The 23,998-nt window shown below is 44.4% G+C and overlaps 1 protein-coding gene across 1 annotated transcript; it reads left to right on the top strand.

Annotated features, from left to right (window-relative positions):
- Window positions 1–10,299: 10,299 nt before the first annotated feature.
- On the top strand, window positions 10,300–22,338 carry tma7 (translation machinery associated 7 homolog). The gene is made up of 4 exons (XM_041192617.1): window positions 10,300–10,438; window positions 17,458–17,513; window positions 19,514–19,601; window positions 22,127–22,338. Exons 1-4 carry the CDS (start codon window positions 10,423–10,425, stop codon window positions 22,159–22,161), a joined length of 195 nt encoding a protein of 64 aa, XP_041048551.1. The 5' UTR covers window positions 10,300–10,422; the 3' UTR covers window positions 22,162–22,338.
- Window positions 22,339–23,998: the final 1,660 nt, after the last annotated feature.

Raw genomic sequence — 23,998 nt, 5'->3', positions numbered from 1 at the left:
AATCTCTCCTCATAAAACAAGCCCCGCATCTCCGGTATCAATTAGTGAACTTCTGAACCACCTCCAGTGCAACTACATCCTTCCTCAGTAAGGGGACCAAAACAGTGCACAGTACTCCAAGTACGGTCTCACCAATGCCTTGTACAGTTGCAACGACACTTTCCTATACTCTATTTGTTTAGCAATAAATGTCAAAATTCCATTTGCCTTCCTTATTACCTGCTGTACCTGCATACTAGCTTTCAGCGATTCATGCATGAGGACACCCAGATCCCTCTGCACTGAAGTGTTCTGAAGTTTCTCTCCATTTAAATAATAAGTTGCCTTTTTATTCTTCTGACCAAAATGGATAACCTCACATTTATCCACGTTAAACTCCATCCACCAAATTTTGGCCCATTCACCTAACTGTCCATATCCATTTGTAAATTTCTTATTTCTTCCTTGCAACTTACTTTCCCATCTATTTTGGTGTTATCTGCAAATTTAGCTATAGTACCTTCTACCCTTGAATCCAAGTCATTAATATAGATTGTAAATAGTTGGGACCCAAGGACCGAACCCTGTGGCACCCCACTAGTTACAGCTTGCCATCCAGAAAAAGACCCATTTATCCCAACTCTCTGCTTTCTTTTGGTTAGCCAATCTTCTATCCAAGCTAATATATTACCTCAAACTCCATGTGATCTTATCTTGTGTATTAATCTTTTGTGCGGCACCTTATCAAAGGCCTTCTGGAAGTCCAGATATACCACAACTATAGGATCCCCATTATCCACTTTGCTTGTCACATCTTCAAAGAACTCTAACAAATTAGTCAAACACGATTTACTCTTCATAAAACCATGCTGACTCTGATGGATTGCATTTTGACTTTCCAAATGTCCCGTTACTACTTCCTTAATAATAGATTCCAACAATTTCCCAATGACAGATATTAAACTAACTGCTCTATAGTTTCCTACCTTCTGCCTTCCTCCCCCCACCCCCCACCCCCTTTTTGAATAAGGGCATTATATTAGCATTTTTCCAATCAACTGGAACCTTTCCAGAATCCTGCCACTTCCTTTAAGACCCTGGGGTGTAGGCCATCAGGTCCTGGGGACTTGTCACCCTTTAATCCCAATAGTTTGTTCAGTACTTTTTCTCTAGTGATGGTGATTGTTCTAAGTTCCTCCTCTATATCCTCTGCATTACCTGTTACTATTGGGGTGGTACTGGTGTCCTCCACCGTGAAAACTGAGGCAAAATATTGATTAGGCGTCTCTGCCATTTCTGCATTCCCCGCTATTAACTCCTCCGCCTCGTCCTCCAAGGGACCAACATTAACTTTAGCTACTCTCTTTCCTTTTATACACTTGGAGAAGCTTTTGCTATCAGTTTTTACATTTTGCTCTAATTTTCTTTCATAATTTACCGTTGCTCTTTTTATTATTTTTTTAGTAACCCTTTGTGGATCTTTAAAAGTTTCTCAATCTTCCAACCTGCCATTGACCTTTGCAATTTGGTATGCCTTAGTTTTTGCCTTTATGTTATCTTTAACTTCCTTGCCTGGCCATGGATGCTTTTCCCCCCTCTTACCATCCTTCTTCCTCATTGGGATATATTTTACTTGGGAGGAAATGAATATCTCCTTAATTATCTGCCACTGTTTATCAACTGTCCTACCTTGTAGTCTTCCTGCCCAGCCCACTGGGGCCAAATCTGCCTTCATAGCTATGTAGTTACCTTTGTTTAACTCCAGAACACTAGTGTGGGACTCAGGTTTCTCACTCTCAAACTGAACTTGGAATTCTAGCATGCTATGATCACTCTTCCCTAAAGGATCCTTTACCATGAGATAATTAACTAACCCCACCTCATTACACAAAACCAAATCCAGAACAGCTTGCTCTCTGGTTGGTTCCACAACATATTGCTCCAAGAAACAATCTCTAATGCACTCTGTGAACTCTCCCTTGAGGCTACCTTTGCTAATTTGATTAGTCCAGTCTATATGCATATTAAAATCATCCATGATTATTGCCGTGCCTTTCTTACATGCTCCCAGTATTTCCTGGTTTATTCTGTGCCCTATTGCTAAACTACTGTATGGGGACCTATAGATTACTCCCACCAGGGATTTCTTTCCCTTGCTATTTCTTATTTCTACCCAGACTGACTTGCTCTCCAGTGCCTATATCATTCCTCACTATAGAACTTAACTCCTCCTTCACTAACAAAGCTACACCACCTCTTTTTCTTTCCTGCCTATCCTTCCGAAACACTGAGTACCCTTGGATATTCAACTCCGAAACCTGTTTTCCCTCTAACCACGTCTCAGTAATCGCCACCACATCATACCTATTTATTTCTATTTGCGCTATTAACTCATTAGCTTTATTCCGAATGCTACGTGCATTCAAATACAAAGCCTTTAAGTTTGCCCGATTGCCTTGAATGGCTCCCTGTACCACGGTGCTATGGTCAGTTTGCTCATCCTCTCTATTGTCCCCGCTCTCATCCACACAGGGAATGATAATCTCGAACCTGTTGGATAAGGGCAAGGGCTGAGGCTCCTGGAGTGCTACTTCCTGGATCCCTCTACCTGCCTCACACATAGTCGCACCCTCCTGCCCCTGACCACTGGCTGAATTTAAGGTAGTTAATCTAAGAGGTGTGACTGCGTCCTGAAACACAGTGTCCAGGTAACTCTCTCCCTCCCTGATGTGTCGCAGTGTCCAAAGCTCAGACTCCAGCTCATCAACTCTGAGCCAGAGTTCCTCGACCAACCAACATTTGCTACAGATGTGGTCACTAGGAACCACAATGGGGTTCACCAGCTCCCACATCATGCAGCTACAACACATCGCCTGGCCCTGCGTCTCTATTTTATTTAATTATTATTTCAATTTGTTTTTTAATTTCCTACTGGTCTTTATCATTCTGTAAAATATTTCTCCTATTTACCTTTAATCTGAAAGCAAGTTAGAATAAAGTTTCAAAATACACTTTGTAAAATCAACTGGAACTCGCTCTCTCTGCTGAGTTGAAGCTGAAGTGTTAGGTCTCTAATCCTGGGCTCCGGTCATCACCCTTAATCTGAAATCAATTTAGAATTGGTGAGTCAAACCAGCAGTTACTTACCAACCAATGAACTTATGGTTTTTCTGTGATGTCACTCTTTGTTTTTCGCTTGGTGACTGCAAAGGACACTCCTCTCACTCTCTCCTCTAGGTGCTGCTGACTGCCTGTCCCAGAGTCCTCCTCTCACACTCTCCTCTAGATGCTGCTGACTGCCTGTCCCAGAGTACTCCTCTCGCACTCTCTTCTAGGTGCTGCTGACTGCCTGTCCCAGAGTACTCCTCTCGCACTCTCCTCTAGCTGCTGCTGACTGCCTGTCCCAGAGTGCTCCTCTCGCACTCTCCTCTAGGTGCTGCTGACTGCCTGTCCCAGAGTCCTCCTCTCGCACTCTCCTCTAGGTGCTGCTGACCGCCTGTCCCAGGGTCTTCCTCTCGCACACATCTCTCCTTTTGCTTATCTTGACAGATTTATGAGCTTCTCAAAGATCTCTAATGTTATTATAGGGCTTCTGAGTTCTGTAAATAGTGCATACTGGATGAGTGGATTGGGAGGGGCAGAAATGGGAGGGTAAGTAGGTTAAGGGGGTATGGGGGGATAAGGGTATAAGGAGATGAGGGGAGTTGAGGGTTGAAGGTTAGGGGGCCTCACACATATCTCCAGAACTGGGCCGATGTCTCAGCAAAATGGAGGTGGACCTTGTAACCTTGCAATCTCAGCATCCTGCCTCCATCTCTGCTCAGACCTGCTATGGAAGGTGGTGGACCAGGTTCAGCCCATCCCTGACTCCTGTCTTGAAAATAGAGTGGGCGAGTCTGCTGTTGAGGAGGAGGAATTGCAATGTCGGGAAATCCTCCAACTTCCAATTCCCGCCTTCAAGATGAAAATCCGGCCGTAGGTGTCCATATCCTTATCATTTTTCACCAGGAACATCAAGGATTACTAGGTTCCAAATTACAACGTGACTCCTTACATTGTGGGATGAATGTGGTAGCAGTGTTCCCTTGTCAGATATTCACTGTAGTGAGATTAACTGTATATTAACTGATGGAACATTACTGAGCTGTCAGGTTATGTTTGCAGCAGGAAATATTTTCCAGGAAAGCAGAATACTGTGGGTGCCAGAAATATGAAATAAAAATAGAGGTTTCTGGAAATTCTCAGCAGGTCTGGCAGAATCTGTGGAGAGAGAAACAGAGTTAATCTTTCAGGTTGTTGACCTTTGAATTTTTTGTGAGTGGATCCTTCCTGTTTGGCACAGGTGATAAAGCAAATATCTCCTAGTTCATAATTCGTCGCTGCATCTGGAAGATATGAGAGCCTCTGTACAGCAAAAGAGCGTACTCATTGTCGGAGCATGCCTGTAACTTTGCCAGGAGTGGGCTTCTCCATGATGCAGATGCTATCGACTGCACACATGTGGCTTTGTGGGTACCACACCTGAAAAGCACACAAAGGGTACCATTCAGTCAACGTGCATTTGGTGTGTAACCACACCCTGCACATCACGCTGGTGATTGTCTGCTATCGTAGCAGAAGTCATACACCAACCTGCTGCCCCAGCAATCTTTCAGCCACCACTTCAAATCAAAGAGTAGCTGTTCAGTGAGAAGAGCTATCCATGCTACACTTGCCTGATGACTCCCATCAGTCACCCAACCACAGATGGCCGTCACTCATATAATAAGAGCCATGCTGCCACAAGGAATGTCATCGAGCAGACTGTCGGGTTGCTGAAGTAACAGTTCAACTGTCTGGACCGCTCTGGAAGAATCCTCCAGTACTTGTAGGAATGAGTGTCCCGAGTCTGTAACATCCTTCACAACCTGACCATTATGAGCGCACAACCCTTGCCACCATGGGTTCAGTGACCACCTCCTGAGGAGGAAGAGAAGGAGACAGCCAGCACATCCACGTTCCAAATGGGCTGTCTGTGAGCACATTATTAAACTCCCATTCCCCTGAATGAAACCCCAGATTCCCATTGTTCAACAGCCCCACACCTTTCCATTCCTCTATTATGAACCGTCACGGTGTCCTCTCAGACATAATCCAAAGCTACCATAAATTAACCATTCCATACCAACATTATCCAACAACACATCCAATACTCCATACAGTAGTCAACTAATCATCCTTATGCATTCCCTTAGTGCCTGTCTTGCATGGGCCTTTATCTGCCTAGTGCTTTTGCAAAGTGCTAGACCAGTGGGTATGACGACTGCAGGTAGCCTTGTAAGATGCCCCTGAAGGCCTGGCTTATACTGCACCACCTCGGCTGGGCAGCAACAGTCGAGGCTGGCTGACTGACAGGCAACAGCAAAGGCACTAGCCGAGTGGCCATGCTGGCATCCTGAGAAAGGACAGCAGATTCAGCCTCCACTGTGCCACTGCCACTCCCTCAATAATCCCAATAATCTGCTGGAACATACAGACTGCTGGACTGCTGTGAGACGCTGAAAGCCCCTTTGAGCATTAATATCCATGATTCCAACAGCCTGAGCTGCATGGCAACAAGCTAGGCTTGCATGGCAGCCACGTCAAGATCTCAGTCTGAGGTTCCACATCTGCTTGAACTGCATTGGAAGCAGAGATATCAGTCATCAGATGTGTCATTACTGCATCAAGTGTTCTCATGGAGTTGGCCACCACCTCCAAACTGGACTCCAAGCTCCACATAAGCCCTGCGCGAGGTTGAAGCCAGACTCCTTCGTGGTCCTTAACAGTGACAACAAACTCTCTGGCAGGCCTGCCAATGCACCAAGCATTTCTGTGTGCATGTGCATCAGCCTTTTCCCATACACCATCCTCATCTGAGGTCTCTGTAGCAGAATTCATTTGCAATTTTACTCCAGGGATCTGGTACACATGATTTTGTTTCCTAGCCTGGCTGCAACCCATTTGTGCTCAGTGACTCACCACATGAAGATCCTGCTTTTCTGCTGCCCTCTAATGTTTATTCGGTGTGAGTATCTGAGCTGGTGGCTGCGAGTTTCAACTCCAGTGATGGTGTTTCTTTCTCTTCAGTCTACTCTCCCTCGAGGCCTTCAGCCTCAGGCGTCACTGGCTGGACAGGTGACAGTCTTTGGGTATCTGAAAGCATCAGTGCACAAGGGCAGGGTTGGGGTGAGGGAAGGGGTGGAAGCAAGAGGTGCATGGTTACAGCATTTGCAGTTTATATATCTTAACAGATTTCAGGAAGAGGATGGAGTAGAATTTGAGAAAGTGCTTTAGGCAGGAACAGGCCATCACTGTCGGTGGCTTCAGCTCCATTACTGGTCACGGCCTAAGCGATGGTCGCTCGATTCACCCACAGCACCATCTCCTCCATGGGGTTCAGCACATGCAGCAGTACCTGCCCCCCACCACCCCCCCATCCAGTTTGTTGCTTCTGCCATCTATTATGGGTCATCTTGTCCCACAAAAAAGTGTGCGGTGCGATGTGTTTGGCTGATGTGCTTGCCACAGATGAATAACTGGTGGGTGTGCAAATTGTGAGATGTAAATGATCAGCTTCCAGCAGTGTTAAGTGTGTGTGGATGAGGTGAAGTTATGAATGTTAAGCATGAGTCATGGTTGATATAGATTGCTGGTAAACGGGTAAACGTGTGAACAGGATGTGACGAATGGAACAGTGTATGAGGCTGATGGTGCAGTTTGTAGGATATGCTGTGTGAAGAATACCAATTATTCTGTTGCTGCATCCAGCTCTCAGTACTTGTCTGAAGGGCCACCAGGCCCTCTGAGGGAAGTCAACCTCTTTCCTCCTACACAAAGAGTGGAATCATTGTCAGTGCGGCATCAGAGAACCATGGTACATATTCTCTAACCTGTCGCACAATTTCTATTGCTTTTTCTATTCTTAACACTCTTCTTCAAGTGGTTTCAGCCCCTGCTGCAGCTAGAATGCACTCCCACTTTAAGAGTTGCAGTCTGGTTTGAAGTAGTACAGGCTTGTAAGGACTCTTTCTCCACACTGATGACCCTACTAGCTGTGGGTCTCTTCATTCTCAAGTTTTCAGAAGTCATCCAAGAGTGTCTCCATGTTGAGGTGCCCTCACGATTGCCTTGCTGCCTCAGTAGCGCCCACCTCTTCCCAGTAGAGCTGCAGGCTGGCCCGTGCTGTGAGCCCTTGGATCAGGCCTCCTGCCTCAGGAACACAATCAAGAGGCCATCTCTCCTAAGGTTGCACCAGCAGAAGTCCTGATGACATGCGCGGGCTCGGGGCCCCCATATGGTCCCGACATTAGGGTCCTGACGCCCATTGGAAAATTCAGCCCAATGATTCAAACTGCAAAATACATTTCTTCATTGAAGGAATTCACTTAATTTACATAGCATGTAGTCTATGCCAGTCTGTTTTTCCCACAAAGGTTAATGGTTTGGACAAAGCTGTGATATCAATCATGGTCAAACCACTTTTGGATGATTTAATTCTTACCACAAGAGAAGAATAAACGATTAAGTAAAGTACTAGGTGGCAGCTGGTGCTAACGAAACTGAACTCCAGCACCTTCAGAAGACCAAGAGGGAAAATTGGACCGCAGGTAGGAAAGGAAATAAAAAATAAATACGGTAACTGGAGTGTTCTTTATTGTGCAGCTGTGCATTGCAGGCATAACCACTAGATGGTTTGTGACCATTTTACACTGTCCTTCCGAAGCACTGGATGAACAGAAGGGATAGAACAACAGCACCACCCCTAGGTCTGATGGATTCAAATGAACTTTTCCTTATGAATAAAGAAACCACCACAACTACCATAATTTTTACAAGCCTTCAAAGAGCACTGCGTGGTTCTATCCTTCTCTTAGAGCTGTACCATGAAGAGAAATTACTGTGTGGAACACATGTATTCATACATTTAAGTCTTGCGTCTAACTTGTGTCTATAGGGCATGAGGTGCATGGGCTTTCAAAATTTTAATTGATCCTCTTAACCAATATTAGCTAAGATGATCATGCTGACATATAAATATTCTATCAATGCTGGACAGGTAAAAAAAAGCTACACCCACCATTCAGGAACCAGCAACCCCTCAAAACAGATGAAATGGCTCATTGTATCACTTAAAAAACTATCCATCAGGATCCAGTAACCTCACTCCCCCGAATTAAAATAAAATAGTTGATTTATTTTCCATGGTACAAATCATGAAGCAGCGCTATCAGAAACCCAAACAACAGGGTTCCTCAATGTTTTTGGATTTTCTTGTATGACTATAATATTTTCTTAGCCATATACAACTAAAATAATATTAACAGCACAATAAACACATATCTTAAATAAATCGCAGGAAAAATTACACTTGTTCATAAAATTGTTTCTGTCCTGTTGGGAAATCCATCTAATAAATTTTGTCCTTTGAAGAGCTCTCCTCCCTTTGGCCCTGAGGCTTGAATTTTGATCCTTTCTTGGAATTTTCTATCATTATTTGACACTTCATTCCTGATGTTTCTCAAGCTTTTGTGCACAGTGATTTTTCAGGGTCCTGCACATTATTATATAGAATGTAGAGCACAGAAAGAGGCCATGCAGTCCAACTGGTTCATGTCAATATGTATGCTCCACATGACCCTCTTCCCATCCTTCTTCATCTAATCATATCAGCATAACCTCTTATTAATTTCATCCTCATGTGGTTATCCAGCTGCTCCTTAAAATGGATCAATGCTATTTGTCTCAACTACAGGTAGCAAGTTCCGCATTCTAAGCACTCTCTGAATAAAAAGCTTCTCCTGAATTCCTTGTTGGATTTATTAATAACTAGCTTGTTTTCTTAGTGAATACATACATCCATTACCTAGCTGTTCAGTGGCATTATTGTAAAAGCTCTGGAGGATATTGTAGGTTATAGTACATGCAAACTCCTCCCAATTGAAGGCCTGTTGTGAAAATGATTACCATTGTACACAACCACTTTCTTCTTAGTGAATTCAGAATCAGACCATACCTGTAACTGTTACAATGCTGCGCTGTTCTACATTTGAAAATAATTATGAATATTAAACCATAATACGCGGACAACATATTAGTGGAGATCTCAGTCAAATATTTTTCTTTAGTTGCGTCAAGACATTGATTGCAATCATTCAATATTCCAGATTACTGGTAATTCTGCAATTCAGTCCCAGATATCTATTATTCTGCATTTAGCTTATCTATCTGAGCTCCACATTTGCATTACATCTTGTCACCCAATATAATGCCCTTATCTTTCTTTTTATAATTTGTTTGACATCAATTCGAACCCTGTCTGTAATTCAATCCACTATTATATTGCTTATTATATTGCTAACCATCCAAAACTCATTGATTAGACCACTGAAATCACTTAAATGGCTCAGTTTCCATCAATTAAATCAGGAGTTTCAAGATAACAACACCTTGCATTTTTATAGTGCATTTAACGTTTAGAACATTCCAAGATACTTCACACATTTTGTCATCAGACAAAATTTGACACCAAGCCACTTGATTACTTGTTTTAGTTGTATTGTCATCACAATTCAGCACCTGCTGCCATGATGATTTTTTAATAAATCAACTATCTATCCATGAGGAGGTATGAGGGCAGACAACCACAAGCATGAGGTAGACGGTGGCTGCTGCTGGCAATGCACTCACCTGAGGCCCAGGATCACTGAGAGACCCAGATCACAGGTGAGTGATGGCGGGATGAAGGTTGCAGTGTCGGGCTCAGGGGGAGGGTAAGAGAGGTGTCGGCAGCGAGGACAGGGTGTGGTTCACAGTGGGCCTAACCCTGAACCCTGAACAAGATACAACCAACCACACCCCTCTGCCTTCCAAAAGCCTGCAAGCAACCCCGACAAGGTTTCATGTTTGGCTTAACACGTGGTGAACCCCTGCTCACCGCTGGGTGAATACCACCTGGTGGCAGGTGAGACCCTTAAGTGGGCATGTTTTGGATTTAATTGGGATGTTCGTGGGAGGGCGGCGGGTTCCCAACTTACCAAGCCCTCCTGCCCGATTAAATGCCTCCCCTGCCACCCAACACGCCTTGGGGGAGGGCATTAAATTCAACCCGCAGTTTCACAAAAGATGGGCACTGAGGAAAAGGGAGACCTCTCCACAGATGCTGCCGGAGCTGCTGCATGTTTCCAGCATTTTCTGTTTCATTTCAGATTTCCAGCATTTTACTAAAGCCCATATTTGTTAAATTGTGAAAGGGGGAGGGGGCAGCAAGAGCTGCAGCAGCGGGCAGGCGCCAGTAGGTGGCGCCGCGCGAGTTACGCGGGCGCAGTGGCTGAGTCAGGCGCGAGCGGGGGGCGCCTACTTCCGGGGTCCTGCTGAACAGAAAGGCGGCGGCGGCGGCGCTGAGGGGAGAGAGGCTGAGAGAAGATGTCCGGCCGGGAAGGTGAGGAGCGGGTGGCGCTGAATGAAGTGGCCGGGCTTGAGAGCGAGGAAACAAAAGGAATGGAATTGGGAGAAAACGTTTCCATTCCCCCCCCCCCCCACCCCACCAACCGGGCGATGTCTGCTCTTCCCCCCTGCACCAGGGCGGGGACAGAGACTCCCATGGAGCCCCTTCCCTCTCCTCTTCCCCGCCCCCCCTCCCCAATCCCTCTCCCCCCTCCCTGTGCTTCTCTCCAGCCCATTCAACCCTCTTCCCCACTGCACCAGGGCGGGGACAGAGACTCACATGGAGCCCCCTCCCCCTCTCCCCCTCTCCCTCTCCCCACCCACTGCACCAGGGCGGGGACAGAGACTCACATGGAGCCCCCTCCCCCTCTCCCCCTCTCCCTCTCCCCACCCACTGCACCAGGGCGGGGACAGAGACTCACATGGAGCCCCCTCCCCCTCTCCCTCTCCCCCTCTCCCTCTCCCCACCCACTGCACCAGGGCGGGGACAGAGACTCACATGGAGCCCCCTCTCCCTCTCCCCACCCACTGCACCAGGGCGGGGACAGAGACTCACATGGAGCCCCCTCCCCCTCTCTTTGTGCTTCTCTCTGGGAGCTGCCCGTTCAATCCCGTCTCCACCAACCTCCACCCCAAAACCCATCGCTCTGCTTTTAGCTATCTGTCGTACACATGCCCAACCTCCCAGCTTTATGGTGCCAGAGGTTTTTGGGGGCCTGAACAAAGACATATTTCAGGGTTGAATGTGGGCTGGGGGGTTCTTTGTGTTTAAATATTTGGTATAATTTTGCTTTAGAGTGCCTGAGGGCAATTGTGCTGCTGTCCTGGTTATGGATTCAGATGCTGGCCTAAGGCACTATCTCACTCTACAGGTCATAAGATCATAAGAAATAGGAGCAGGAGTAGGCCTTTTGGCCCATTAAGCCTGCTCTGCCATTCAATTAGATCATGGTTGATCTGATTGTAGTCCTCACTCCACTCTCCTGCCTGCCCCCAATAACTCTTGACTCCCTTGTCAATCAAGAATCTGTCTAACTCAGCCTGGACCCTATAAAATGACCCAGTCTGCACTGCACTCTAGGGAAGAGAATTCCACAAACTGATGATCCTCGAGAACAACTTCTTCCTTGTCTCTGTCTTAAATGGGAAACCTTATTTTTAAACTGTGCCCCTGTTCTAGATTATCACAGAATCTCACAGTGCAGAAGACGCCCTTTGGCCCATCGAGTCTGCATCGACACATGAGAAACACCTGACCTACCTACCTTATCCCATTTACCAGCACTTGGCCCATAGCCTTGTATGTTATGACATGCCAAGTGCTCATCCAGGTACTTATTAAAGGATGTGAGGCTACCTGCCTCCTCCACCCTTCCCAGGCAGCGCATTCTAGACCATCTCTACTGGGTAAAAAGGTTTTCCCCCTCATCTCTTTTTCTCTCTCTCTCTGTCTCTTCCCCCACCTCCTGCCCCTCACCTTGAACTTATGTCCTGTCGTGAATGACCCTTCAACTAAGGAGAATAGTTGCTCCCTATCCATCCTGTCCATGTCCCTCATAATCTTGTACACCTTGATTAGGTCGCCCCTCAGTCTTCTCTGCTCCAACAAAAACAACCCAAGACTATCCAACCTCTCTTCATAATTTAAATGTTTCATCTCAGGCCACATCCTGGTGAATCTCCTCTGCACCCCCTCCAATGCAGTCTCATCCTTCCTATAATGTGGCAATCAGAACTGCACACAGTACCCCAGCTGTGGCCTCACCAAGATCCTATACAACTCCAACATGACCTCCCTACTTTTGTAATCTATGCCTCGATTGATAAAGGCAAGTGTCCCATATGCCTTTTTCACCACCCCACTAGCATGCCCCTCCGCCTTCAGAGATCTATGGACACATGCGCCAAGGTCCCTTTGTTCCTCAGAACTTCCTAGTGTCATGCCATTCATTGAATACTTGTCAAATTACTCCTTCCAAAGTATATCACCTCACACTTTTCAGGATTAAATTCCATCTGCTACTTATCTACCCATTTGACCATCCCATCTATATCTTCCTGTAGCCCAAGATACTCAACCTCACTGTTGACCACCCTGCCATTATGCCACATCATATCAATATCTACCCTGTCAATCCCCCTCAGGATCTCATATTTTTCAGCAAAATCACCTTTGTTCTTCTAAACTCCAAACAGCATGGGCCCAACCTGCTCAAGCTTTCCTTATAAGACAACCCTGTCATCCCAAGAATCAGTCCAGTGAACCTTCTCTGAGCTGCTTCCAATGCAGGTATATCCCTCCTTAAGTAAGAACACCAAAACTGGGCACAGTGCTGGAGGTGTGGTTTCACCAATGCATTGTACAGCTGTAGCAACACTTCTCTACTTTTATACTTCATTCCCCTTACAATAAAGGCCAACATTCTACTTGCCTTCCTAATTCTTTGTTGTAACTGTGTGCTAACATTTTGTGACTCATGTCCAAGGACATCCAGATCTCTCTCCTGCAGAGTTTCCATTGAAATGATAATTGCTTTTCTAGCCTTCCTGTCAAATTGGACATCACATGTTACTCCGTTTGCCAGGTTTTTTTCCTCACTCACTTAACCTGTCTATATTCCTTTGTATGGTGTTTGTATCTTCCTTGCAACTTGCTTTCCAACCCACCTTTGTATCATCAGTAAATCTGGCTACAATATAGAGTGATGCTTAATCCAAGTCATTATTTGAGATCGTAAATAGTTGAGGCTCCAGCACTGATCTTCATGGCACTCCACCAAATAGTTTGCCAATCTGAGAATGTATTTATTTCTTTGTTTTTATTCATTCATGGGATGTGGGCTTCTCTGGCTGGGCCAGCATTTATTGCCCATCCCTATTTGCCCTTGAGAAGGTGGTGGTGAGCAGCCTTCTTGAACTGCTGCAGTCCATGTGGTGTAGGTACAGCCACAGTGCTTTTAGGAAGGGAGTTCCAGGATTTTGACCCAGTGACCGTGAAGGAACGGCGATATATTTCCAAGTCAGGGTGGTGAGTGACTTGGAGGGGAACTTCTGGGTGGGTGGTGTTCCCAAATATCTGTGGCCCTTTTCCTTCTAGATGGTGGTGGGTTTGGAAGGTGCTGTCTAAGGAGTCTTGGTGAATTTCGGCAGTGCATCTTATTGATGGAACACACTGCTGCTACTGTGCCTTGGTGGTAGAGGGAGTGAATGTTTGTGGATGTGGTACCAATCAAGCGGGCTGCTTTGTCCTGGACAGTGTCGAAGTTCTTAGTGTTGTGGGAGCTGCACTCGTCCAGGCAAGTAGTGAATACTCCATTATACTCCTGACTTGTGCCTTGTAGATGATGAACAGGCTTTGGGGAGCCAGGAAGTGGGTTACTTGTGGCATGATTCCTAGCTTCTGACTGGCTCTTGTAGCCACAGTATTTATGTGGCCAGTTCAGTTTCCGGTCAATGGTAACCCCCAGGATGTTGATAGTGAGGGATTCAGCAATGGTAATACCATTGAACGTCAAGGGGCGATGGTTGGATTCTCTCCTGTTGAAGAAGGTCATTACCTGACACTTGTGTGGCGCGACTGTTACTTGCCACTTGTCAGCCCAACCCTGCATATTGTCCAGGTCTTGCTGCATTTGGACATGGACTGCTTCAATGTCTAAGGAGTCGCAAATTGTGCAATCATCAGCAAACATCCCCACTTCTGACCTTATGTTAGAAGGAATGTCTTTGAAGCAGCTGAAGATGGTTGGGCTGAGGACACTACCTTGATGAACTCCTGCGGTGATGTCCTGGAGCTGAGGTGACTGACCTCCAACAACCACAACCATCTTCCTTTGTGCTAGGTATGACTCCAATGAGTGGAGAGTTTTCCCCCGATTCCCATTGACTGCAGTTTTGCTAGGGCTCCTTGATGTTACACACTGTCAAATGCTGCCTTGATGTTAAGGGCAGTCGCTCTGACCTCATCTCGGGAGTTCAGCTCTTTTGCCCATGTTTGACCCAAGGCTGTAATGAGGTCAGGAGCTAAGTGGCTGTGGTGGAACCCAAACTGGGCCCCTGAGTAAGTTATTGCTAAGCAAGTGCCACTTGAAAGCACTGTTGATGACCCTTTCCATTACTTTACTGATAATGGAGAGTAGGCTGATGGGGCAGTAATTCACCGGTTTGGATTTGTCCTGCTTTTTGTGTACAGGACATACCTGGGCAATTTTCCACATAGCTGGGTAGATGCCGGTGTTGTAGCTGTACTGGAAAGCTTGGCTAGGGGCGCGGCAAGTTCTGGAGCACAAGTCTTAAGTACTATTGCCGGAATAGTGTCGGGGCCCATAGCCTTTTCAGTATCCAATCCCTTTAGCCGTTATTTGATATCACATCACGTGAATCGAATTGGCTGAAGACTGGCACCTGTGATGCTGGGGACCTCCAGAGGAGACCGAGATGGATCATCCACTCGGCACTTATGGCTGAAGATTGTAGCAAATGCTTCAGCCTTATCTTTTGCACTGATTTGCTGGGCCCCTCCATCATTGAGGATGGGATTAATTGGAGCTGCCTCCCTCACTGAGTTTAATTTTCCACCACTGTTCACAACTGGATGTGGCAGGACTGCAGACCTTAGATCTGATCCATCTCTGTCTATCGTTTGCTGCTCATGCTGTTTGGAACACGGTAGTCCTGTTATAGCTTCACACCCCATTTTTAGGTATGCCTGGTGCTCCTGGCATGCCCTGGCGTGATGACAGTGGCAGAGTGGGGATATGCCAGGCCATGAGATTACAGATTGTGTTCGAGTACAGTTCTGCTGCTGCTGATGGCCCACAGCACCTCATGGATGCCCAGCGTTGAGATGCTAGATCTGTTCGAAATCTATCCCATTTAGCACTGTGGTAGTGCCACACAACATGATGGAGGGTATCCTCACTGAAGGTGGGACTTCATCTGCACAATGACTGTGCGGTGGTCACTCCTGCCAATACTGTCGTGGACAGATGCACTTGCGGCAGGCAGGTTGGTGAGGATGAGGTCAAGTATGGTTTTCCCTTTTGTTGGTTCCCTAACCACCTGCCGCAGACCCAGTCTACCAGCTATGTCCTTTAGGACTCAGCTAGCTCAGTCAGTAGTGGCGCTACCTAGCCACCCTTGGTGATGGACGTTGAAGTCCCCCACCCAGATTACATTCTGCACCCTTGCCACCCTCAATGCTTCCTCCAAGTGGTGTACAACATGGAGGAGCACTGATTCATCAGCTGAGGGAGGCAGTACATGGTAATCTGCAGGAGGTTTCCTTGTCCATGTTTGACCTGATGCCATGAGACCTCATGGGGTCCAGAGTCAATGTTGAGGACTCCCAGGGCTACTCCCTCCTGACTGTATGCCACAGTGCTGCCACCTCTGCTGGGTCTGTCCTGGTGGGACGAGACATACCCAGGGATGGTGATGGTGGTGTCTGGGACATTATGTGTAAGATATGATTCTGAGAGTATTTTGGCAATAGCCCTCAGATGTTAGTAAGGAGGACTTTGCAAGTTCATCAGGGCTGGGTTTGCTGTTGTCATTTCTGGTGCCTAGGTCGATGCCGGGTGCTCCGTCCAGTTTCATTCCTTTTTTGTGACTTTGTTGCAGTTTGTTATAACTGAGTGGCTTGCTAGGCCATTTAAGAGTCAACCGCATTGCTGTTGGCCTGGAGTCATGTGTAAGCCAGACCAGTTAAGGATGACATATTTCCTTCCCTAAAGGATATTAGTGAACCAGATGGGTTTTTTTTTACAACAGCCATGGTCATCATTAGACTTTTAATTCCAGATTTTTATTGAATTTAGATTCCACCATCTGCTGTAGCAGGATTTGAACCCAGGTCCCAAGAGCATTACCCTGGGCTTCTGAAGACAATACCACTACACCATCACTTCCTCTATGATTTATCCTGACCCTCTGTTTCCTGTTGGTTAACTAATCCTCTATCGATGCTAATATATTGCCTCTAACACCATGAGCCTTTACCTTCTGCAGTAATCTTTTATGTGATACCTTTATTGAATGCCTTTTTGGAAATCCAAAACACTACCTCTTTCAATGCACTGGGATGTAAGTCATCAAGTCCAGGGGACTTATCAACTTTCAGTCCTATTAATTTCTGTGTGACTTGTCCATTTGTCAACTCATTGAGGAGGCCATACCCCTCTGAATTACTACTGCAATTAAAATTGACATTTGAAAATCCAGATTTGTGTTGACTTAATGGGTTGCTTATGCTGAACTCAGAATCCATAGGGCAAAGAATGAACTTGAATTTATATACTGTATTCCTTTTCATATCCTCAATACATCACAAGTTGCTGATATGGTGTATTTTTCAGTATCTGCAAAGTGCTTTACAGCCAATGAATTTGAAGTGTAGTTCTGGTTGTAATGTACATGACCAGTTGCACAAAGGTGTGGCAAACAGTCTGTGTGTAGCAGGGGCAGCAATGAGGTAAATAACCAGTTGCCTTGTTTCAGCGTGTTTATTGAGAGACATCAGAGTTAGGGCAACTCCTTTGCTCCCCTTCAAGTAGGCCTTGTGTCTTCTCTATCTACCCAAGAGGGAAGTTGGGTGTTTAATGCTTTATCTGAAAGACAGTACCTCTAACAATGCAACACTCCTTGAGTGCTGCACTGACGACCTAGATTATGCGCTCAAGTTCTAGAGTGGGGTGTTAAACCCGTTTTTTTTGACTGAGATGAGGGTACTACCAGTGAATTGAGGCTGACATGAGCCAAAGGAATTGACAGGACCCTTAGAGTGCATTTCCCAGTGCGCCACAATAACCCCAATGTCTAAATCCCCCAAGTTTATAGCATTAGTTCTGATGACAGATCTGAAGCATTAACTAATATTCTTTGCCTAACCTGAGTTTTCAGTGTTTTCTGTGCAATACTTTTGTCTTTATATAGCATCAGTACTGACCTGTGACACTTTGCTGTTGTCTTGTAATTTCTGTTATATATTTTTGTTTTCCTCGTGTGTGTGTGTAGGAGGTAAGAAGAAACCATTGAAACAGCCTAAAAAATCGAACAAGGAAATGGACGAGGTTTGTGTATCATTTTATATAATGCATGGTTTCTGGGTCTAAATTTGTCAGAAGTTAAATAGTAGCACAACATTATGTAATGATTTTGGCAGTCTTGCGGTCCGGTGCACAATCTGTTTCTATCAGTTATCACCCATTGTATCCCGATTAGGTGAAATAATTTGATACAATGAAGGCATATAGTTACTGGACAAGAACAACCACTTCAACAACAATTAAACAAGGAAGGTCATTTGCAGCATTTTGTCATCTTTCCATGTAAATCTGAAACCTGCCCACGTAAGAAATGGGAACTGGAGTGAACCATTTGGCCCTTTGAGCCTTCTGTGCCGTTCAGCAGCATCGAGACCTCAACTCCACCTTTCTGCACTATCCCCATATTCCATAATTCCCTTATTTTGCACCATCGCAGGTTTTGACCTGTGCTCTTACTCTGCTTATGGTACCTGCCCAGGTATTGGTCATTACCTGAAAAGGTTGCTACTTGACACGAATACTGTCTTTGCTTTTATTTGTTTGTACCCTTGCAGGCGTGGTTTAATTTAAATCATGTTGTGGATTTACCCTCCCTGTTTACATGATCTCCAGTGCATATCTATAAGGTTCCCTCTTTATTTACTTTTTTAAGGTTGAAGAGTCTGAATTTTTCTAGATAATTCTCAAATTGGTTATTTGATATTTGCTGCATTATCTTTCACTGCCTTACCTCCAGGGTTTGGCTGGATTCCCTGTGACCACACAGGAAGGACAGAGCACAGCACTGTTTCTGGAGGATGACTTTGCAATAAAGCACACTGAATATAGCTCAGCATTTTGTATATCTTATTCAAATGAAGAATAGACTAAAACCAAACCAAGATTATACCTGAGAATTTTTGTATCAACGTATGTAATTAGATCAAGGAGGGGGTGACTGTCTAACTCATGGAATTCTAACACAAGATTCACATGTCCTAAATGCTTTTCTTCTTTCAAAGCACAACACAAGGAATTTGCAAATAGTCTGTGCATGCTGCTGAAAAAACCTGTTTTTTAAATTCCTCAAAAATAGTTATTTCTAATTCATGTCATGTACTTATATTGATGGCAATTTTATGTAGTCAACCAGTCACTTTACTAGAGCTGTATTCCAACCCAGAAAATCCAGATGACCTTTCATGGAATCATTTCAGAAGTCACAATAATTGGCATGACCAAGCATTAGCAACAACCAAGAAAGCAAACGATGCTGAGCTACATTCTCTGAAAGATGTTAGTAAATTTGTTATCCTGTGGAGTGTTGTTGTTTTTTCCTTTTCCAGCTTGTAGCCAGGGAACTACAGTAGAGGAGCACTGCAATTAGTCTTGAGGCTAGAGAAGAGTAAAATATGCACCAGGGTTCCACTGCTCACTTTCCAGCGACGTGTGTTAATGTTGGATGTTATGATCAAGGTCAACCTTAACTGGTCAAATAGGCTGCTGACACCAGCTGCTTGGGTTCAGATGTGAAGTGAGGTATTGAAGGGATTAATCAGGAGTGGTGATCAAAAGCTTGACCAAGGATAGATTTTTCCAAGTGCAGAGTGGTGTAATTGGCGAGTTCCAAACAGTTGAGGCTGAAGCAGGTAGGGCAAAGTGAGGGAGGTATACAATAATCCAATGTCAAACAGAACTTTTTACAGGAGATTTTGATAAAGATTGCAGTGATGTAGGATAGAATAAGGTCATGGATTTATAGAGAAGTTGGAGGATTATAAATTGGGTGCATAGGGAGGTGGGGAGGCATTTTGTAGGTCAGTGAGGCTGAGTGGGAGAGAATATATGTGGCGGAGATTTGGGAAAGCTAGAGTTGTAGAGATGGGTGACCAACAAGGTGAGCATTATAAAATCTGGAGACAAGGCATGGGTAAGCATTTGCACAAATAACTAGTTAATTTTGCTGAAACCCATGGTGTCTAGCATGTCCAGTTTTTGCTGAAAAAATGCCTAACTTGAGTTATCCTTTACCTTTATCCTTGCAGGATGATCTTGCTTTCAAACAGAAAAAGAAGGAGGAGCAGAAAAGGCTTGATGAGTTGAAAGCAAAAGCTTCAGGCAAAGGGCCACTCAGTGAGTAACTTGCTTACCATGAGTTAGAGAAAACTTCACAATAAATGAAAGCAGATATGCAGTGCATCATATGTAACATCAACAGCACATGAAAGGTCAGGAAAACACCTCTATCTGACCCTTTCGTTAAGCCCAGTGGGGAGGAACTGTGTTTTCTGACCATGGACAGGTGTGGCTGTTCAGGAGTCTGCAACCACATTGGCCCCAAGCGTTTTGTTTTTACTGAGTTCTGCAATGCTGTTAGACAGCATGTGTGGTACTGTGGGTGGTCAACCAACATCAACTTCAGTAGTTTAGTAATGGACATGTTATAGACTGAGCACTGCATGAAATTGACGAATGTGAAAGAGGGGAGTCAAGTTGACTGGTGGTCCAATCCAACATCGATATTGAAAATTGGGGTTTCACAAAACACACGGGCGGTTTATTTATGGCTTGGTGTGATGGAGAAATGCAAAGGTAACTATTAATCCTGATTTATTATTTACCCTGATTTCATCTCTCCTTGTGCACCAATCTCTGATTGAGGGTGCAAGACACTGATCTCCTGGCCTCTAAACACTGCCATATGTAAAGAATTGGAACCTTTTAGACAGAGATGTGTTTACTTCATAGAATTGTCATTCTTTGTGCCAGCAGTACAGGATTTAGCCATAAATATTCATGCTCTTGCGTTATGTTTAGTGGGTAATTAAAATTGCTTAGAACAATAATTTTGTTCCTCAGCCCTACCTGTTCTGTCTAGAGTTCCTCTTCCATTTCCCTCAATTGGGGGTCTTTTCCAATGTAGAATGCCTAAAGTTCTGCTAGACTTCCATAAGATCGTTCATTCCTAAGAGGATTTAAAGGTTACTTGTCACAAGCTTCTAGCCAATGGCACGTTTCCCATGCATAGCTGAGGTCAGTCATTTCTCTTGTAAATATTTTTTCTGTTCATGGAGTGAGTCATTGGCAAATCCAGCACGTATTTCCCAGCCCTAATTGCCCTTGAGAAGATAGTGGTGAGCTGGCTTGTTGAACCACTACAGTCCATCTGAAGTAGGTACATTTACAGTGCTATTAGGGAAGGCATTCCATGATTTTGACCCAGTGACAGTGAAAACCATATAGTTCCAAGTCAGGATGGTGCGTGGCTTTGAGGGGAACTTCTAGCTGGTGGTGTTCCCATATATCTGCTGTCCTTGACCTTCTAGATGGTAGTGGGTGTGGATTTGGAAGGTGCTGCCTAAGGAGCCTTGGTGAGTTTCTGCGGTACATCTTGTAAATGGTATACACTGTTGCCACGGTGTGTTGGTGGTGGAGGAAGTGAATATTTGTGGAAGGGCTGCCAATCAAGCGGGCTTCCAGATGGCATTCGACATGATGGAGCACTGATTGATTAAGGGAGAGCAGTAGTTGGGTAATCAGCAGGAGGTTTCCTTGCGCATGTTTGATCTGGTGCCATGAGTTTTCATAGCTCCAGAGTCAGCTTTGAGAGCTCTCAGGGCCAATCCCTCCCAACTCTATACTACTGTGCTGCCACCTCTGGTTAGCCTATCCTGCTGGTGGGTTGGGGCATACCCAGGAATGGCTTTGGAGGCATCTGCGATATGGGCTGTAAGGTTGACTAGGCTGTGGGACAGCTCTCCAAATTTTGGCACAAGCCCCCAGATGTTAGTGAGAAGGACTTTCCAGGGTTGACTGAGCAGGGTGTTCCTTTGTTCTTTCTGTGCCTAGGTCAATGCCAGGTGGTCCATCCAGTTTTATTCTTTAGTTTTTTTGTGGCGGTTTTGATATAGTTGAGTAGCTTGTTAGGCCATTCACCAGGCAGTTAGGGGTCAACCGTATTGCTATTGGTCTGGAATCTCATAATCCAAACCGGATAAAGATGGTGGTTTACCTTCCCAGAAGGACATTAATGAACCAGATCGGTTTTTACGACAAAGCAGTAGCTTCAGGATCATCACTGAGTCTAGATTTTATTCCAGATTTATTAATCAATTGAATTCTGATAGCAGTTGGGTTCATTTCTTTTTGCACACTTTTTCCCCTTTTGGGGAATAGTGGGATTGTGTTGAAAGGATTAGCAGGCTGATTATCAATCTGTTGAACTGCGTCGTGAACACTCCTGTGACCACTACTCCGGCGATGAGACTTGAGCCTTTCTTTCTCAGAGGGGCACCACCCATTGAGCCATAAGAGCCACCCTGTTAGCAATGAGTGATATTGTTCACTCCTGAAAGTTAGCTACACTCAAAGAGCAGTGTTTGCAATGCTACAATTGACCTTAATTGGAAGTGTGGGTAGGATTGGGCTCAGTTGTAATTCCCCAATAGTCGAACAGTTTCCAACATTCAAATCTGTGCTCAACATGTGAAGAATAACACTGGTGAGCTACTAGTGGACAATTAATTGCTTTGAAAGAGCACCCCAGCAAGAAGCAAGTGCATTTCAGGAAAGCAAGAGCAAAGGAAATATTGTTCAAAAAGAAGGATGCACTGCACCAATACTTGAGTTTATACAGATGGTCCTCTCTCTTTCTGCAGGTTCTGGAGGTATCAAAAAGTCAGGCAAGAAGTAACAAGGAGCATGAGAATGTCCAAAATGAACGATATTGATGTTGATCACTTGTCTATCTCCAGAGGGCGGCGGAGGACTACATTTGCTACCTGCTTTTGTTATTTTCTGTTTAAGCTTTCTACCTTTCCCTGTAAATTGTACATTTGTTTAGAACACCAATAAAAAAAAATCCAGTTTTTTTTAAGTGTCCTGACAGTAGGGTTTCATTAGAATGTAATTTTGTTTTTAGTGTTTTCACTTGAACTGTTTTAAAAAACAAAATGACCAGCAGTACGGTTACAAATTTGCACTTAAATTTGGGTTAAATCTGGAGCCCATTTTGAGCTGTTTAACATTAGGGAACACCTTATGATTAATTCAAGATACTGTAGTGCATGTGAAAGCATATTGGTAGTGTTACACGGTAGGGATAACATCAGTCTCTTCAAATGTTTCTTTAACTCTCTCCAAGAGATCTGTTTCAGTAGATTGGAGCGATATCCAGCCCAGTTTATAGGGGTATACAAGCCATTGTTTCTTTCGTGCCATTTGGGAAGGAGTTGATATTGCTTAGTATGCATCAGTGACAATTATCCATTTCCAAAGGGACTGGCAGATGACTACGCACAGCTTGGACCAAGCGGTGGCAATGGATTTGGAGAGGTGCAGGGCTTGACAGCATGAATCTTGGATAGATGTAAAGAATTTGATCACAGCACCAGGTAAAAGGGAGAAAAAGAAAAATTATTAGATTGTTGTCCAGAGAGAAGACCTTTATTGCAGTTTTCCTTACACAATTGCTTCTCACTACAAATATGTCTAATAGTGATGGATAAATATTGGATTGGCCTCCTTTGTGTCGCAGCATTGATTTTTTTTTTCAGTCTATGCAGAGATGTTCTATTTTTATCTTCAGTCAAGTGCAAAACGGGAGGTTTTAATCTGATTTCGTGGAAATTTTGATTTTCTAAAAATGTATTTAAAAACTACTCAAGCTGACAGGATTGAATGCAATGTGCGTACATATTAAATGCTTGAAAAGTGCCAACCAGTACATCCACTGGAATCACTATGTACAGTAAATGTGACAAGAATGCACACAATATAAACAAATGTTGGAAATACTCGGGGTCAAACTATATTTTAAAAGTCTGTTAAAACTTGCTTAAAACCACACTTGCTTTCCTGATTGCTTTTTTAAAAAGGTTTATGTTAATTGTTGCAAATTACTCAGGATAGAACTTGCTAGAAGTTTGAATGTGGGTTGTGGACTTGTCGATTATAAAAATCACTTTGTTACAAATGGCAGGAATGAAACAAAAGTAATCAATAGCTGATTGCCTTTAGAGCAGAGGTTAGAAAGAGCAAGAGTGGGGCAAAACTAGGCATAGTGATGACTTAAGTCAAATTATGCTTTCGTTACTTAGGATTCCTGGATTTTGGGGATTGCATTTCACTAGGGAAAATAGAATAGGTCAGTATGCTTCTTGATGGTGAAATTTCAGCCACACTCTGCACCACCTACATTAAAAGGCTGTTCGTTTTTCTTGTTAGCAGATTTTTCTGCTTCCAATATATGAAAAAGGGCTGGAAGTATAACAGTCACTAAATTTAGTAAGAAATTGAGAAACTTAATGTTTAGAAATGCAGAACTTAATACCAGATGGTGTAATTGAGGGAAATAACATAGATGCCTTCAAGGGGAAAGTAGATGAATACAAAAGGGAGAAAGAAATAGACTTATGCAGACCAAGTTAGATGATGGCGGGTGGGAGGGTGGTCCTGTGAAACATAAACGCTAGAATGATCTGTTTCTATGTTGTAAATTCTATGCATGTAAATAATTACACTTCCCCATG

Source organism: Carcharodon carcharias, chromosome 7 (assembly GCF_017639515.1).
Source record: "Carcharodon carcharias isolate sCarCar2 chromosome 7, sCarCar2.pri, whole genome shotgun sequence".
Lineage (NCBI taxonomy): Eukaryota > Metazoa > Chordata > Chondrichthyes > Lamniformes > Lamnidae > Carcharodon > Carcharodon carcharias.
The sequence above is the reverse complement of the archived record's forward strand: the minus strand, read 5'-3'. Positions and strand labels throughout refer to the sequence as shown.

What these genes read in the sequence shown, in the direction of transcription:
- tma7 (XM_041192617.1), top strand. An exon ending in CGAACAAGGAAATGGACGAG is followed by an intron (nt 17,514 to 19,513) that starts GTTTGTGTATCA and finishes TTATCCTTGCAG; the next exon opens with GATGATCTTGCTTTCAAACA. An exon ending in TTCAGGCAAAGGGCCACTCA is followed by an intron (nt 19,602 to 22,126) that starts GTGAGTAACTTG and finishes CTCTTTCTGCAG; the next exon opens with GTTCTGGAGGTATCAAAAAG.